Source organism: Budorcas taxicolor, chromosome X, assembly GCF_023091745.1.
Source record: "Budorcas taxicolor isolate Tak-1 chromosome X, Takin1.1, whole genome shotgun sequence".
Lineage (NCBI taxonomy): Eukaryota > Metazoa > Chordata > Mammalia > Artiodactyla > Bovidae > Budorcas > Budorcas taxicolor.
The window spans coordinates 112599565-112617694 of NC_068935.1; the positions used below are offsets into that span (position 1 = coordinate 112599565).

General features: G+C 39.7%; 1 protein-coding gene across 1 annotated transcript in view; it reads left to right on the plus strand.

The window, feature by feature from the left end:
• The window catches only part of DMD (dystrophin), a 2235978-nt gene that overhangs the window by 2002723 nt on the left and 215125 nt on the right, over positions 1 to 18130 (plus strand). Inside the window, exon 62 of the mRNA XM_052663429.1 lies at positions 10527 to 10587. Within this exon, the coding sequence (XP_052519389.1) occupies positions 10527 to 10587 (61 nt within the window). The remainder of the gene's footprint in view (positions 1 to 10526; positions 10588 to 18130) is intronic.

Here is an 18130-nt window from a genome sequence, read left to right on the forward strand (position 1 = left end):
TTAATAACATAATTTAAGTAACCACTATAGAGTTTCAGCTTCAGAGAAGGGGTTCCAGAGGCTAGTGAGGGCAACCCCCAAGTCTCAACTGCAGAGGCTAAAGGGGATAATCCCCATTAATGTTTTGGATGATAGTAGAGGAAGTGGCTAGTAAGAAATGGGAGTGATTTGGCTTATGAATATTTTTCTATTCTTTAATCTCTTTAATGTTCTTCTCACCCTCACCCTCTCACCCTTGTCGTCTCGCCATCTTGCCCTATAGGTTGGCTGCTAGATCAGTTCTGACTGTCCCTAAATGTGTTGGGGTTTGAGGTCTGGGCTGAAGGACCAGAGGCCATCTGATCATGTGCTCATGGTAACTCATCAGAGCATAAGAAGACAATCTTCTGTTCATACCATGTCTGCTGAAGCTCCACTGGCCAAAGTGACTCATATGATCAAGGTCAAGGGGCTGGGAAACACATTCTGCTGATCCTGTGGCTGTGACTCCAGTATAGATATTTAATTCTTTTATAGTGGGGTAAAGAACTGAGGCCACAATTGAATTTCTCCCTCCCTCTTATCACTTTTATTGCTATCATATTCTTAGCTGTTTCTCACTCTTATCTTGCTTTCTAAATGGATATACATCTCATTTATAATCATTTGGTTTTTAATATCTGAGTTGCTCCCCACTGGCTCAGGTTTCAAATTTTACTTTCCTTGAAATTTCTCTGATGCCTATTGCAATACCATTCACACAGAGAGTATTCAGCAAATGGTGTTGACTGCCTGCTGTCTTTTAAAAGCACATCTGGAGAGATACTGAAGGCACCTGGAATTATTACACTGACTTCTTAGTAACTTGGCTAACCCAGATGGCCTAGAGACCTCAGCTGCCTTTACCCAGAGGAAAGTACTGTGTTAATGTTGCTACTTTTCAGTCGCGAAGTCATGTCTGTTTCCTTGCAGCCCCATCAACTGCAGCCTGCCAGGCTCCTCCATCCTCCAGTATCTCCCGGAGTTTGCTCCAATTCATGTTTATTGAGTCAGTGATGCTCTCTAACTATCTTATCCTCTGCTACCCCTTCTTCTTTTGCCTTCCATCTTCCCCAGCATCAGGGTCTTTTCCAATGAGTTGGCTCTTCACATCAGGTGGCCAAAGTATTGGAGCTTCAGCTTCAGCCTCAATCCTCCCAGTGAATATTCAGGGTTAGTTTCCTTTAGTACCGACCGATTTGACCTCCTTGCAGTCCAAGGGACTCTTAAGGGTCTTCAGCACCACAATTCGAGAGCATCGATTCTTTGGTGCTCAGCTTTCTTTGTGGTCCAACTCTCACATCCGTACATGACTACTGGAAAAAACATAGCTGTGGTAATAGAGTCCATCAGTTCTGTTTGAAATTATCAGAAAGTCCATGAGTCAGTCATGGCTCAACTTACATAGGCACTTGTCCTCCTATATCAGCCTTATGAGGCTTGATTTCTTTCTTACTGCCTTAATCATCACAATGAGATTCCTGGAGCTTGGTATAAGTCAGTTTGAAGGAGCTTTTCTTTCAAGTCATGTTACCAAATAGTGGTCTTTGTGGGGTTGTACAGCCAGCAGCACTGGATATTAGATCTAGTGTTTATCTCCACAACTCAGTCACCTTGCCAGAGCCTTTAGTATGAACTCTCGTCTTCCCAGATCAAATGTAAACCTGAGCTTCTAAATGACTTGGCGATCTACTGACAAATCCCACAGTCTGGCATTCTGTTCACCATGTGCAGTGGTCTCAGAGCTCAGTGTTATCTGCCTGACAGCTCATATAATATTTACAGGTTGTTATTCGTGAGGAATTTTAGTTAGCCATAAAGATTTTCACAGCCATGCCAGACATTAGAGGTCTCATTCATCACTCTCGTGACCTTCCCCTCTGGAATGTAGCCCATCTGTCTCAGCTGTTGAGATCTTTATGGAAAACCTGCCTATCTTTGAAAGTTTAGTAAGTGATCTTAAAGTTTTCATTGAATCTTTACTTTTGATATATGGTATAGATATATAAAATACTATTCTTATTTTAATTTAATGTCTTGGAAAGTGTTACATTTAACTTGACCTTTCATTTAAATGACAGAAAACTTACTCTGGTTACAGGAGCTCTATGGATCACATCCAAAGAAAATAGAAATCATACAGAAAGCAATTGTGGTGGGGGAAAATGATCTATACATACACACACATTTGCTATTAATAACTACATGAAAACTGAAGCCCTGTATTATAATCTTAATTATGACCTTAGGAAGTGAAAAAAAGTAGAAATAAGTTTTTCATGTAATTAATTATTATAAGAGCTTCCCTTGTGACTCAGCTGGTAAAGAATCTACCTGCAATCGGACCTGGGTCCAATCCCTGGGTTGGGAACATCCTCTAGAGAAGGGAATGGCTACCTACTCCAGTATTCTGGCCTGGAGAATTATTATAAAGGAGACCAGAAACAAATTCCACAAATAAATGAATCAAACAGGCTGGTTTATAGGGCAGAAGAGAGGGGTGACTAACCCTCAGATGATCCCCGGCTGCATTCACATTGTTCTCCTGTCATGCACCATTTCTCAAACACGTAGTTAGGACCTAATACTGCTACTTCCCCTCTGTCTACCTGCTCCATCAACTTGTCTGATCTGGTTCAATCTTCAGCACTCCTGTAAAACTGCTCTGTCGAGATCAACAGTGATCTTGTTAGCCATGCATATTTCTCTTTTATACCCTTAGTCCATTGGAATCCACTGTAGCTCATACTTCACCATCTGGCCATCCTTGTGTTTCATCCTACTTCACTCTAGTTTCTACATTATCTTTTTTGGCAGCTTCTCTATTGCCACTACCATTTTGGTGCATCCCACAGGGTACAATTCCTTTGACAGCCTTCTTTCCTTAAAAGAGTCTAGCCATGAGTCTTTTCTGGGGGTCCAGTGGTTAAGACTCTGAACTCCCATTGCAGGAGCCCTGGATTCCATCCCTGGTCAGGGAACTAGATCCCACATGCCACAACTAAGACCTAGTATAGCCAAATACATATAAGTAAATATTTTTTTTAAAAGAGTTCAGCCATTTTTATAGCTTCGGCTACTATATAGTACCTACAGTCTTGATCTTTCACTTGAGTTTCAGTGAAAAGACCCATCTTCCAAGTATTTTCATCTAAACACATAATTTATCTGAAATTCACCTTCCAGTTTATTTTTCCTATCAGTGAAACTCCTAATTGTCTACTAAATACATCTTAGAAGTATAGAGTCATCTATGATTTCTTGCTTTCACTGGACACAAAAGTCACTTACAAACTACCTCTCAAACTCCACTCTCCTGCCTCTAATCTATATAACCTTTTGTGTATATAGTACCTCAAGAACAATCTTATCTTTTCATCATCCAGATCCTCTGATTATAAAACAGTCTATGACCTGCTATTTCCCATTGTATCATATATGAACTAATCTGTTCAACACTCACACTGATGCATAGTGGACAAATGGTCTACCTAAAGAATGAAGATTCTGTTGGGAAGATGGCATTGGTCTAGGCAGACAAAGATGAAGCAAAAAGTTACCACAAGCCTAGGCAGTTAGATAATGTCCAAAGACTTTTCTCTCTGGCCCACTTTATACTATATGAGGCACATTCATAGTAGTTAAAACTGGATCTGAAGGTGAAAGACAAATGCTGCCCAGTTGAGACAAAGAGATTGATTCCAGGACTACTGCTATTCAGACAGCATCCCATAACTATGTGATAGCAACATGATTTGTATGGTGATTAACATTTTGCAAAACAATTTCATATTGATTTTCTCATTTTATCCTGATAACATTTCACTAAAGGAGGTATCATTATTCCCATTTTGCATACAAGAAAAATAAGGCTCAGGGAGAAAACAAAACTTGCTTAAGATCATGCAGTGATGATGGTGTCAGGACTCAAATCCAGCCCTTCTGAATCTGTGTTCTGGATACCCTTAGTGATCCAGATACCCCTCTAGACTCTGAGCTGGGATTTGAGGTAGAATGCCAGTGTGCTGAATGCCTTTCTGATCTCAAAAAGTTTATTATCTATCACGGAAAGAGGAGATGGGAAAGGCATGTTCTCAAATAGTCCATTGAATTACACAATATATCTAACATGCCTTGAGAATTGTACCAATGGAATGCCATTGACCTGTTGTGGACCGTAGATTTTCTCTTCCCACCTTGACCAGTAAAGAAAGACTCCTGTTGGCAAGAACATAATTTATCTAAAGTGCCTTTAAAATGTTCATATCCTTGAATCAAGTAAATATACTTCTAGGAATTTTACTTAAGAAAATTAACGAAGATGTGTGCAAAGATTTATCTGCATAGATGTTCATTGCAGCCTTACTTATACCAGTGAAAAACTAGAAACAACCTAAATTGTCCCAAAGAGGGAACTTCTAAAATACAGTTTAGTACTTCTACTAATGGAATACTGTTCAGTCGTTTAAATGATGTGAGCAACCACAGATGGTTTGGGTAGGTGAAAGTGGCTAGTTAGAAGCAGGTTTGGCTGCATGTAACAGAAAACTCAAATAACAGTGACTTGCACAAAGTAGGAGTCTCTAAGTTTCTCACACAGAAATTCAGAGATAAACTGAAATGATAGCTACATATTGGTCAAGAACTAGATTTCTCTATGATACAAATGAATGTGTTTACTAAACAAAAATAGATTCACAGACTTAGAGAACAATCTTACGGTTGCCAGGAGTAAGTATGGGAGGAGGGGATAGTTAGGAAGTTTGGGATGGACATATATGCACTGCTATATTTAAAATGGATAACCAACAAGAGGCTGCTATATGATACAGGGAACTCTGCTCCATATTATCTGGCCTGAATGGGAGGGGAGTTTGGGGGAGAATGGTTACATGTATATGTATGGCTGAGTCCCTTTGCTGTCTGTCTGAAACTATCACAATATTGTTAATTGGCGATACTCCAATATAAAATAAAAAGTTGAAAATTTTGAATTAAAAAGTCAAAGAATAAAAGACTTTAATAAAATAAAGTTGAAAAAACAGATTTCTCATACACTTTTAAATTTTTCTTTGTTTTTTATTGGAGTATAATTGCTTTCTAATGTGTTCATTTCTGCTGTACAACACAGTGAGTCAGCTATAGGTATACATATATCCTCATCCTCTTGAACCTCCCTTTTTCTCAGCCATTCTTAGTGCATAATTCTTATAGCCTAAGTTGTGAGGGTCCTGCCCATATCCCCTCTGACATTCACCATAGCCAGGCTTACCAAAACTAGACTTCCAACTACACATACCTGTGACTCTGCCTTTAAGGGCATCTCTGGCCATCAGCACCTGCTCATCAGCACAAGGGGCATACCGGAAGTGCTGGGCAGTTAAAGACTTCCCCACACTCCAGGAATGGCCCTCTAGCAATAAATATTTATTTATTTATTAAATTCACCATTCCCTTCCCCTTTGGGCGTGCAGGGGATAACTCTTCAGTGTGTCCTACACTGAAGCCCCAGCTGCACTGAGCCCCAGCTGCCCAAAGCAGTAAAGCATCCTTGATCAGCTTTCTTCCCTTTCCTGACTCACTTTCGGCTCTTCTCCCAGTGCTTCCCTCCATCAGGACTCTAACTCCTCACACTCAGACCCTTGTGCCTGTCTGTTTCTGGGGAGCTGCAACCAAGATGGCTTCTGTTCTCCTGGTTACTATAGCTCCGAACATCATCACATCCAAGGCAGGTGGGAAAAGGGCAAAGCTGCCTTTCAGTTCAGTCAGTCTTTGAAAGAACTTTCCCAGGAGCCTCACCTGAATACCCTCAGCTAACATTCTCAGGACCTTGGGAACATTGCTGCACCAAACAGTTACAAATGCTGTTACCAAAGAGACTTGGTGGCAATCCAGGATACACTTGTTACTAGCTGTGTGACCCTTTACTAGCTGAGTTAGTTTACTGACTGTTTCTGGGCATGGGTTGCTTTATGTGTAACAATGGAATAGCATAACCATGGTGGGCATTTGGAAGGATTACATTAAGAAACCTACAACGCGTGGTACAGAGTACACATGCGATAGCTGTGTTTTCTCCATTTCCTGAATCATCTGACTTTAACTTTGAGTAATAAACCAAAATTACCATCTAATACTTACTGATTTATGACCTTAGACATGTCTTACCATGTGATCTTAACTGTTTGATCATCTGCAAAATAAAAATAATAATACCCACCTTACAAGTCACTCTGACTATATCAAATGAGCTATTTGAAGTCAAATTTCAGGCACAGAGAGGGGTTTTCCTTTCTCCCCCAACCCCTCCCGTCACTTCTTCTAGATCAAGAATTTTCAACAAAGTGATATTGCCCCCAAGAGGGCAAAAATTGGTTTTGGGGAGATGTAAAACTCATTCTCTTTATATGTGAAGCACAGATACATACAATGCAGAAACTGATACAGATATAGTATATCTGTGGCATAGGGTGATTAGCAGCAAAAAATAGACTGAAAAAATAGACTTCCGTACATGGAAGTTCGGTAAAGAGAAATAAAGATGTTTTCTGTGTTGATCTTCTCAGAAAGAAAAGACATCTGGAATAGGGGACAGAGAGTGGGGAAAGGTTGAGAAATGTTGCTCTAGAGTCAATCTTGATAGACTAAGTCCATAAAAACCATCCTTGGAATCTGCATGCTCCTGAGCTGGCCTATCTTCCCCACTGCCTTTTTCATAACCCCCACAGGTGAGGTTTCTCTTTTGTCCCCAGTGAATTGGTGGGTTTTATTTATTTTTATAAACTGTCCCCACTTTCTTTTGACCCAAGTTTTGTCGTTGAACTTCAAAACCACCAAATATAAGAAAGGTAGAAAGATTACTGACGTAGGAGGGTCTGAATTCCAGAGAGTGCATTTTTGGCACGGGTTAAATAATCCTAGCTTTCTTTCTAATTTTCTGGTTAGGCCCCTGTGTTGATTAAAACAGGGCTTAACACGAGGGTGCTTCCCCTTGGCCCATTCTGTTCATCATGCATTAGAAAATGGTAGAAATGGGAACTTCCCTGAAACAGTGGGGCCTATGCTGGTGATTTTCAAAAACACCTCGGGCACAACATTGAATCCTGTCACCTCGAGGGAGGAAAGACATTTGAAGGTAGAACCGTTGCCCTTTCTTGCTGTTGATATCATACTGCTTCTGTAACCAAGGGGAAATGCAGAGGTTGGTTTTGGAATAAATAAACTCATGTGTAGTTTGCTATTTAAATTCAGTAGACAATACCACACTGTGCTGCTGCCATATGATAATGGGTGGTTTTTACCCTTGAGAATCTGAATCACAAAGCTGCATTAGAATTACATGTAGCAGTTATAGAAACATCTGTATAAGAAAATACCAAAGGACAGCAGAGTGTCATAAAAACTATTTGCCAGTAAATCTGCATGTGATGGGCTAGTAAAAATGGACACGTCAGGCATAGGAGATGTGTCTGCCTATCGTGTAGGCTAGCTTTGTGAGGGATGACAAGCTTCCACTGGTACCTTGAGATAAAAAACAGCTGTTGTTGGCATTGGCATTCCTTCGAGAAGTGAAATGATAATTCTGAAACACACTTACAAGAGTTACCATATATTTGACCAACTTTGGAATATATGCAAGACCAGAATCCAACAGCCCCGAGCTTTTGCTCAACAACCTTTTAGCAATCTCCTGAGGAGGAGTAATGATTCCAGTCGCATAGAACCGTTGTCCGATTGTGTGTTATTTCTAAAGCAAGTAGTTGCCGTGTGTGTGTATGTGGTAGGGATAGAGGGCAGGGGCAAGATGGAGGAAGGCTGGTATTTTTCTTTTTTATTGCATCAGGGGCATTTTTTGGTATAAAATTTCCGACTTTCAGACAATGACTGCAAAGCAGTTGCTTAGGTGCATTTATGAATTGTGAGTCAAAGAGGGAAAAACATCTTTCAGCACAAAAGCTTCGCTGAATCTCACCATCGGATATGTTTAATAGCTACACAGAAAGGCAACGAGCTTTATTTTAGAAGGTAAAAAAATTCACCATTTTCATATATAATTTCTATACTCTCTGTAAAAATTAATAAAAACTCCAATTATAAGAGCTTAAAATTTCATATTGATTTGGAACTTACCTTTTTGTAGAATTTTTTTTTTTTATTATATCCATTCAGCTTTTTAGTTCAAGCATATTCTTAACTACTACTCTGGCATTTTCTGGGGAATTTTCTTTTCCTTTTAATGTTTAACTGTACAAAGTCCACTATAGATGCCTGGTGTGGGTCTGGCCATTCGCTCAGCAGGCATTCCACTTTTCCTCTGTTTCCTGCTAGATTTTCTGCTTGAAGGTTGTTCCATTCAGGCAGAGCACCCCTACCGAGCCAGCACCCCACCCAGCAGCCAGTAGAACAGACTCTTCTGCTATCAGAGGACATTCTCGGCAGCCTCCAGATCAGACTTTCTGGATGAGATGGTTGGATGGCATCACCAACTCGATGGACATGAGTTTGACCAAGCTCCGGGAGATGGTGAAGGACAGGGAAGCCTGGCGCACTGCAGTCCATGGGGTCGCAAAGAGTTGGACACGACTGAGTGACTGAACAGCAACAGAATAATAGGGAACTGGAGAAGGATGATCAGACAAATGGTGCAGCTCAGTCCATAGCAATCTTGATGAAATGAAGAACCATTCCTTCTCCGCTTAGCCATCCATAGCCTTGGCAATACAGTCAGTGCAAACTGGACCAAGTGCTCCCTGGAGTTCTCTTCTACCTTCTGATTTTATGCTATGGTTTTAAGAAGTAGGCACCCTGAGCAACCAGGAGCCATGATTTCTGGCTCTCCACCATGTTTCATGCTAGAGAAGGCTTGGGTTTTTAAGTTCCCATAAGAGCAGACTGCCCAGTCGGCTCAGGGAGTTCAGCCTAAGTCCTCAGATCGGGTCTTATTAGTCTTTGTACTAATCTGGTCAAGAAAATTGTGTCCTAGAGAAGAATAATGGACAAGAGGAGAGTTGGGAAGACAATGACAAAGGTGAAGGAGAGAAGAATAGAAAAAGAAAGGGAGAGTTTGGAGGCAGGGACTACTTCCAAACAACAGATAAATGTCTTTTTCCTCCATATTAAAAATCTGTCCACCAAAATGAAATGCCTTAATTAGCAGCTAAATACAGATTCATGTCTTATATCTGTTACATGACATATCGCCAAGGTACAAAGCAGCATGTCAGGTTGAAGGTTGGGTGGTTTGAGCCCTCTATTACTCTATATAAAACAAAGAGTCTATCGTTTCATTACCCTTAAATTGCCTGGCAGTGGGCAAAGTTTTATTAGAAGCTGTTCTTTCATATTATGCAGTGTGGTCAAGGATATATTAGCTTTGACGTTTTCTTACATCTCAATACACTGTGGGCTGAATTTACTGTGAGACTAGTTTAGAAAGGAGATTTTCATAGGAGGAAGTAATGGTCAACATCAGCTGTGCTTCAACTTATAAGCAGGATGAAAACTCAGGGGAAAAATGGACATACACATAAAATTACTGGTTGTTAATAAGAATGCCTCTTATATTTATATGCTTGATGCAATTCTATGTCTCAAAACTGGAGTTTCTTAAAACTCTGTTCAGGAGGAAGATTTTATTATTAAGTAAATGGTATAATGTCTCCTAACATGATAATTTTCTCTTAAAGAAGCCAAAAAACCCCATCATATTAAACTGCACATAAAAGGTTGTTCAACTTTGGAAAAGAAAAAAAAAAAAAAACACAGCACTACAAGTTAAGCATTTAAAACACAGTTTAAAAGTGATTTATTTGAGTGATATACAATCAAGTTGTTATGAAACGAAGTCCCAGTATGTGAAATTTAATTTCACCTGTAGGATCCATCACTCATCACCAGAGTTTTATTACACTCTAGTATCAGGTGCCATTCTCTCACTTGGGGTTATCTTTTCTAATCAGATCATGCTGGTCACCTGACATTTTTGAGGCACCAATTAAAACATGTCATCAGTAAATGAAATTGAATTCTGTTCAGACCAAATAAAGCGGAAAACTAGCATATCAGAGTGATAAGTACTTTAGTGTCAATAACTTAGAATATAAATATATCATAGAGGGATGTTTCAGCTGCTAAACTAATAAAACCCAGTCAATCGAATAGTAAAAGATACTGCGAAACAGCAACAGGAAGTGTTATAAGAACAGCACCCAATGGAGACACATAAGGGAAAACCTGTACACATTCAGTTTCTTATCTGCTCTATAGGTATAGCAGTGGAACGTTTTTTGTGGTTTTTTCCTTTGCATTTATCTTTGTGCCTGAATGAGTTCAATTTCACTTATATCAAGACAGAAACTTCAGAACAGCATGTTAATCCGTCCTGTCTTCATGGGCAACTGAACAAACAGACCAATATCAGTGTAAAATTGTAATTCTGGAGATTAATGCTGTCTCTCTTATTTGCCATGAACTTGACCTCTTTGCCTTTCTTTCCCCCCTTTTTTTAGCTTCTGTCCAGGGTCCCTGGGAGAGAGCCATCTCACCAAACAAAGTGCCCTACTATATCAAGTAAGTTGAAAACATCAAGTTCTTAAAGAGGCATGTATTTTGGCTAATATGTATATTCACAGATGAATTTATTTTTAAAATTCGATGTTAGCCTGGCCTACAATACCTAGTTCTTTCTTCCCCATAGAAGCTTGGATAAGTAACTCATGCTACAGCGACCACTGAAAACTTGCTGATGCCACAGGGAGGTACCTTTCGGAAAAGTCCAGTTAATGCAGCATACACGTTATGGTTTGTGATTGGAGGTGGTGTGGATTTTGCGCAATAGAGTAGAAACTGCCTATAATATTATGGAGAGTGGCAGTGAATACTTACAAGAACAATTTTATTTATCCAGGGATTTTCCCCACATTTCTTCTTTAGACAAAGATGGAAGGTGTCTGCAGTTATCTGTCCACAGACTGTTTTAGGTGAATAAATACTTGATGTACCCAAAGGCAGGCAGTAATAGTTCTGGATTTGTGGAGCGGAGGTGTTCATTCTCAACACATAGCACTCGGCATTTTTCACATAACAACAAAAATGACATTGTTTTCGGGGGCCATTTATGTCAGTCAAAGGCATACAGGTTCTTAGAAGCACCTTCTCCAAGATGCTGTATGAAATACAAATTATGATACATTGGGTTGCCATGAAAGAGAGAGGAGAGAGAGTATTGAGTTATTATGGTACCTTAACAGGTACTCATCAGTTGTGTAATTGAGTCCAGCTTAAATTTAAGTTTCAGTTGGCTACCTCAACAACAATTTAAATAAATCAGATTCACGAAATAGTCTGCCATACCAACTTAAGTCTTTGAACTTGCTTCCACTATCAGTCTGACTAAAAATATGAAACGTTTTTCCATCTTTTCAGCCTGCCATCTTTTATTGAGTCTGTTTTTATTCTCTACTGCCCATCAATCCTTCATAATGCAGTTCTCAAGCAATAAGGGCAGTCCTAGATTTTCATTACTACAGTTCTCAAGAAATTGGATTTCATGCCTCAATTTTGTTAACTCAGAAGAATGGGATTGAAGGGATGTTTTTGGCTCCTCAAGGAGAGCTATATCCTTTAGGAAAGGTGGTCTTACTAAATTTTTCCAGATAGGGTTTCTCTCACTTTAAAAATTCTACTTCAGTGTGTTTTGATCCTACTTAAAAATTTCCAATTTCCAATTTGATTTTATTATTTTTGTTGTGTATAATTATTTAGTCACTCTAAAGTACATGGTTTAATACCTATTTAAAATCACCCATTCTCTTAAATAATATACTGATTTTTAGACATGAACTGTATTGCTTTACTTGCACTATATATTTTGTGGAGCCATTTTATCCAAATTCCTCCCAGTCGTCTCCTACATCAGTGTCTTCATCATCACAGATTTCCATTTCTGACTAAGATCTGCTCCTTTTTCAATCCATTTCTAAAACTCTCACTTTATCCAATTCTCGTATGAGCTAAAATAAAAACTCCTTTTGTAGCCCAGATGTTAGGATCACCTGAGAGTCTGAGACATCTTTAAGCCATCATTCTCCAAACTGTTACCTGTTTGGGGTTCATTAAGTGTCTCATGGGATTTCTGGAGTACCCCCCTCATGCCACTGTCCTTTCCCTAAATATGTATCTTCTCCCTGATGTTACATCTCCTTTGAAAGATCCCAGCACAGTGCTGTGAAGCAGTGGAAATGAATTCGGTCCAAAAAAATGGAAAGTGAACGAATTCCAGAGAAGTTATGATTCCTCCCTGTATCTTAGACTCTTATTGCTCCTCGATAGGATCAGAGGACAGCCACTCTCCATTTTCCTTCCTGTTTGTCACCAACTTGAAGATTATGGTGGTGATTTTGGGAGGGGCACAGATCTGGGAATAAGAAAACTTGACTTCTGGTCCTGACTCTGTGATTAGTTGATTGTATGGCCTAGGGCAAGTCACTTCACCTGCACAAAGCTTGGTTTCTCATTTCTCAAATGAAGAGTTGGACTAGATAACATCTAAGCTCCTTTTTAACTCTAGGAATCAAAAGTGTGTGACTGGTTCCATGGTCTTGTCCAAATTCAAAATCTTTAAGATCTCAGCCTTCTTTTTCAAGAAGTTTAATCTTTATTTTTTTAATTATTTATTTTCATTATTAACAGAATATAAATTCTCAGTTTTAAAAATAACACAGAAATTCTATTTTTCCACTGTGAATTAGCTTCACATATGCCCTCTCAGTCTACTCCAGTTTCTCCAGGTTCCATAGGAGCTTTGGTCTTGGTGTTTAATTTAGCACTATTATTCTTCCTAGTTTAATGGTAAGACATATAGAACAATAGACAAGAAAATGAGCAAAGAGGTGAGTATGGAGACCTTAAAAGCCTCTGAAGTGATCAGTCCCTTGGAATGAAGAATTACCTAATTTCTCAAAGATGTCTTTGAAACTTTACAGAGATCAATTCTCTGTACAATTATAATCTCCTTGAAATTAGAGATTGTGCAGTTTCTCAAATATACTCTTAAAATGTTAAGCCATAATATAGGGAGAACACATGTTCAGAACATTGTCCATAAACAGATTATTGATGTCCTTTGTGATTTATTATTGCACATTACTACTCTCTAAAATATTCTGCTTATGCCAAATGACTTTGTACAAGATCCAATGGACCTCATGCCCTGGCAGATGGCATTCATAGTTTGAGATACCTTATTGGTCCACAAATAACAATAATGATAGTATTTGTAATGACATCATTTCAACCAGCTCCCATTTGTCCTCATCTTATTTGTCCTGATTTCCATGCAAGAGTTTTAAACCACATATGTCCAGCTGCAGAAACAAATGTTTCCTCTGGATATTTTTTAATGCTACATAATAGTTCCTTTTCAATGTTGAAATAAACTGATCATCCAGGTAACAAGAAGTTTCTATACCAGTAGCACAGTTCCAGTTAGTTGCTGAGTCGGCCACTCGTCCTTGAGGTTGTAACAATATCTTCTGCTCTAGATAGCCAATCAACTAACATTTACGCCTGCATCCTAACACTGGCTTTTCTTATGATGCTAAGAACCTTGATTTTGAAACTTCAAACTACATGTTTGTCTAGTTTATTAGTCCACAGTGTACATCATTGTTACAGTCTTCATTTTCCCTTCCCCTTGGGGCTCTTCTTCTCCTTGCCAGCCTCTCTTTCAGGTTATTTGATTACAGCTTTCATTGCCACTGAAAAAATAATCACCAACAATGTTCAACCTGTTACAACTGCCTTTTCCACTCTCTGCCATTTTGTAGTTTTTTGGCCTACTGTCAAACTCATGAAAATTTCAATATAATAGCCTTTAACCAGCTGCTGCATTCTGTTAGAATTTCTTTCACCTTTTTATGTTGCAGACTCCCATATGGGTAAACCACGCAGAGCCAAGAGCTGGGACTCTCTCTTGCTTTCTTAATGAGTTAGAAAATTATTTTTCTGTGTTCTGGACTGTCAGAAGAATTTAGGAATCCCAAACTTGCATGCAACATGTTTTTGCATAGATGACATAATAAGAGCATAAGAAATCGCACACGGGGTTAGACGCACAGGGCAACTAGCCCAGAAGTCTGACCCACATGCAAACAACAATAGCTGTGTTGTCGATTAACCTAGTAATTTTCATTTCAAAAATATCAGGATGCATCATGACCATTTCTTACAATGCACTGTGCAATCTATTGGCATTGAGTATATCCAGTGGTTTCTTAAACTTTTCCCATCCTCTCCTTCAGTCCTGTCTTAGAAATAAGTTCTATAAACTTACTGATTTCTCTATAAATAAATAAAGATGTACTTCAGTTTCTCTTTAATCTACATCCCTTAACCTCAAGGGGCGGCCCCAATTAAGTGCTATAAAATTCACTGAATACAATTCTATTTACCCAGAGTCGACTGTAATCTCACGTCCCCTCACTACCTCCTTTTCATTTTCATCTTCCCAGTCTGAGAGTCTAATCCTTTTTAGGTTTTCAGTCTGCCCTTGAATGAAAGATAAGCATTTCCCTTGATCATCCTAGTTGTTTTTCCCTGAATCTTCTCCAGCTCTGTGATATCTTCCTTGGGGTGTCATGACTGGAATGGCCCAAATATTGGTTATTAAATTTGTTAGCATCATCTCTAGTCTCTGTTCACTCATGAAGAAAGTAAATGCTGTTCACAGTCTCCCATTGATGCACACATGGAGAAACCAATTGAGGTCATACCCATTCTACATATATTACTTCTAGCAGAAGGTTGGTTTGTGGCTACTTATGTGTAATACCAGATCAAGTGTTTGACCTTTTATTTCTGCCAGCTGTCTCTTGGGAAGGATTTGATTTTTAGACAAGCTGGTCCTTTTCTCCTGCAAAGACGCTGTGGTTGCTAAATATCAGGAGGCATTCAGTAATGAAGCTTGGGAGAAACCTGCTGACTCAGTCACCAGCAGTACATTGCACCAGCAGTACATGGCATCATTATAAATATGTCTGAAGCACTTCACAAAAGCATGAAAAATGGGGTTCTCGGGAACATCCTTACTGTTCAGCTCTTTTTTAACATACAATGTTCAAGAAACAACTCAGGTCAAAGGAGTGTCTGTCTTTTCCTGCTAGTTATTTTGGATGTTATCTACATTGCTCTGGGTGTGTAATAACCTTGATCTGTCCTCTCCATTCTCAATCCCAGGCATGTTTCTCCAGTCACCTGTTGCATCTGAGTTGCTCATCACTTTCTGCTGGTTTCTGCTTAGCAAAATGCGATATAAAACCTCCCTGGTTGAAGCTGGCAGTCACTTCAGTCAGCATTTCTTACTGCTATTGCTGTGTCACTGCCAAATTGGCTGACTGGAGTTCTCACTCTCCTGTATTCCTACGGCTACCATCCCTGTGGTTCTACTAGACCAAGCATTTGATTCTCGGCATGAAATTTTGGCCATCAGCCTACACTTACCTTTTGCTGTTTGTGTCCTCTTGTATCCTGTTGATCTTTTCGCAGTTACACTGATGAATCTTGCTCTGAGTACCCGTGCTCCCTAACTCCAGTAGCATCGGAGTTTTGACACCACCTCCCTCTGTACCATATTGCCTCAATTTCAATTTTCTGGGCAATTTTTCAGATTCCAACTACCTCCTATGTTCAAAGCATATCTTGCCCTCATTCTTGCTCCAGCTCCCTGTTAGTTGTGCCAGGAGTTGTTCTGCTTCAAGTTTGGGCTGAGTTTATTTGTTCCTCTGAATTATTGACTTCTATTTCGCTACGTAATATTTATTTAGAGAGGGAGCAATAGTTAGCTATGTATCAGCTGTAACAGCAGTCAGGATGCTAAATATCTGTTGGTTAGAATGTGGTGGAAACCCTTCTGATGAGACGGGTTCTTTAAGTCTTTATTGAATTTGTTGCAATATTGCTTGTGTGTTATGTTTTGGTTTTTTGGTTGTGTCCTGTGGGTTCTTAGCTCCCCGACCAGAGATGAAACCTGCACCCCTTTTGTTGGATGGCAAAGTTTTAACCACCGGACTGTCAGAGAAGTCCAGAGGTGGGCTCTTATTATTTAAAAAACACACTGGCTTATGATATAAAGCTAAGCAAACATTCCCCCATGTCTCATTCATGATACCTTACCATTCTAGGACTGCTACTAATCTTCAGATGTTCAGTTTGAATGTTGGTTGGGATTGGCAGAGGTGTCCTTAGTTTTTCTCAGAATATAGTTTGTGCTGTTTCTGGTCAAATCCTTCACATGTATATTTTTCTTCAAAATACACCTTTTAGCAGCTGACAAGACACTATGAAATGGGAGAAATAGTAAATAGATCAGGTATCAGATGACTTGAAGTCTGATTTCAACTTTGCTATTAACTATTTGACCAAAGGTGAATCACGTATCTTCTCTGAGGCTCAGTTTCTCCATCTGTCACCTGAAGAGGCTGAATCACATGATATCATAGGCCATTTCCAGTCCTAACATTTCCTGATTTTATGAATGTTGACTTTGAAAGAGAAATTATTTATAATAGTTTCCAGAGGAGTGAAAATGAATCTTCATATCGCCCTTGAGGTTTCTTATTGCACCATCAATCTTACCAGGATAGGAAGGACGAATACTGTGAAACTTTTTCCTTAACTGTTTAGTACCATTGATAATAAGAAGCGGATGTAATAGAGAATCAGCTGTCAGTCTTTGAGGATACTGGTGAGTATCTCTGGGTAATTAAATTTGTGGAATCACTGCCAGAAGCCTGGTGCTCTGACTTTTCAAAAGGCTTTGTACACTGAGATAACCCAGAGGTCAGTCTTCTCTGCTGTGCTTTCTCCTCCGCAGTTTGATGCTTCCAGAGGTCATATTAGCTGAGTCTCATTAAGCTCTGCAACCACAATGAAGGAATGGTCAGTAATGTGTACTTGATGATATGATCTTGAAAACAGCTCAGCTTAAGATGGTAACTGAAAGAGAGTGCAGGAGATGCCATAGTGTCATACAGGGTGCTGATTCTGGCCTTTGCTTTTGTACATCTTGTTGGTAGCTGTAGATATTACTATCTTCTGTCTCATAAGGCTCACAAAAAATCTCACATCTTTCCTTCGAGTTTCATAAGCTGATATATAGAACCTCAACTGAGATAATAGAGTTCATGAGGATAGGTGCTGTGTGTCTTTTTCTAGCATAGTACCTCACAAATAGCGTGCGCTCAGTAGGTATTAGAATGAAAGAATAAACAAATGCATACAAGAAGTTGCACATGCTTTCCAGTTTCCTGGCCTCTTTTACTTTCAAAAAATCTTCAGGTGTCTGTGTGTGCATTTCGATCTACTACCCAAATGTGTCTCACGTATCCTCTAGTTTTGTTGTTGTTGTTGTTTAGTCACTCGGTCATGTCCAAGTCTTTGTGATTTCATGAGCTGTAGCCCATCAGGCTTTTCTCTGTCCATGGCATTTCCCAGGCAAGAATACTGGAGTGGGTTGCCATTTCCTTTTCCAGGGGATCTCCCCGACCCTGGGATCCAACCCAAGTCTCGTTTATTGGCAGGCAGATTCTTTTTTTTTTTTTTTAATTTACTTCTTTTAATTGGAGGACAATTACTTTACAATATTGTGATGGCTTTTGCCATACATAAGTATGAATCAGCTGGCCACAGGTATACATATGTCCCCCCCATCCTGAACCCCCCTCCCACCTCCCTCCCCACCCCATCCCTCTGGGTTGTCACAGAGCACCAGTTTGGATGCTCAGCTTCATACATCAGACTTAGCAGGTGAATTCTTCACCACTTTGCCACCAAAGTGTGCTGAGTCTTATATAGGGTACAGTCCATGGAATTCTCCAGGCCAGAATACTGGAGTGGGTAGCCCTTCCCTTCCCCAGGGTATCTTCCCAACCCAGGGATTGAACCCAGGTCTCATGCATTGGAGGCAGATTCATTGTTAGCTGAGCCACCAGGGAAGCCCAAGAATACTGGAATGGGTAGCCTATCCCTTCTCCAGCAGGTCTTCCCAACCCAGGAATCAAACCGGGGTCTCCTGCATTGCAGGCAGCTTCTTTACCAGCTGAGCCACCAGGGAAGC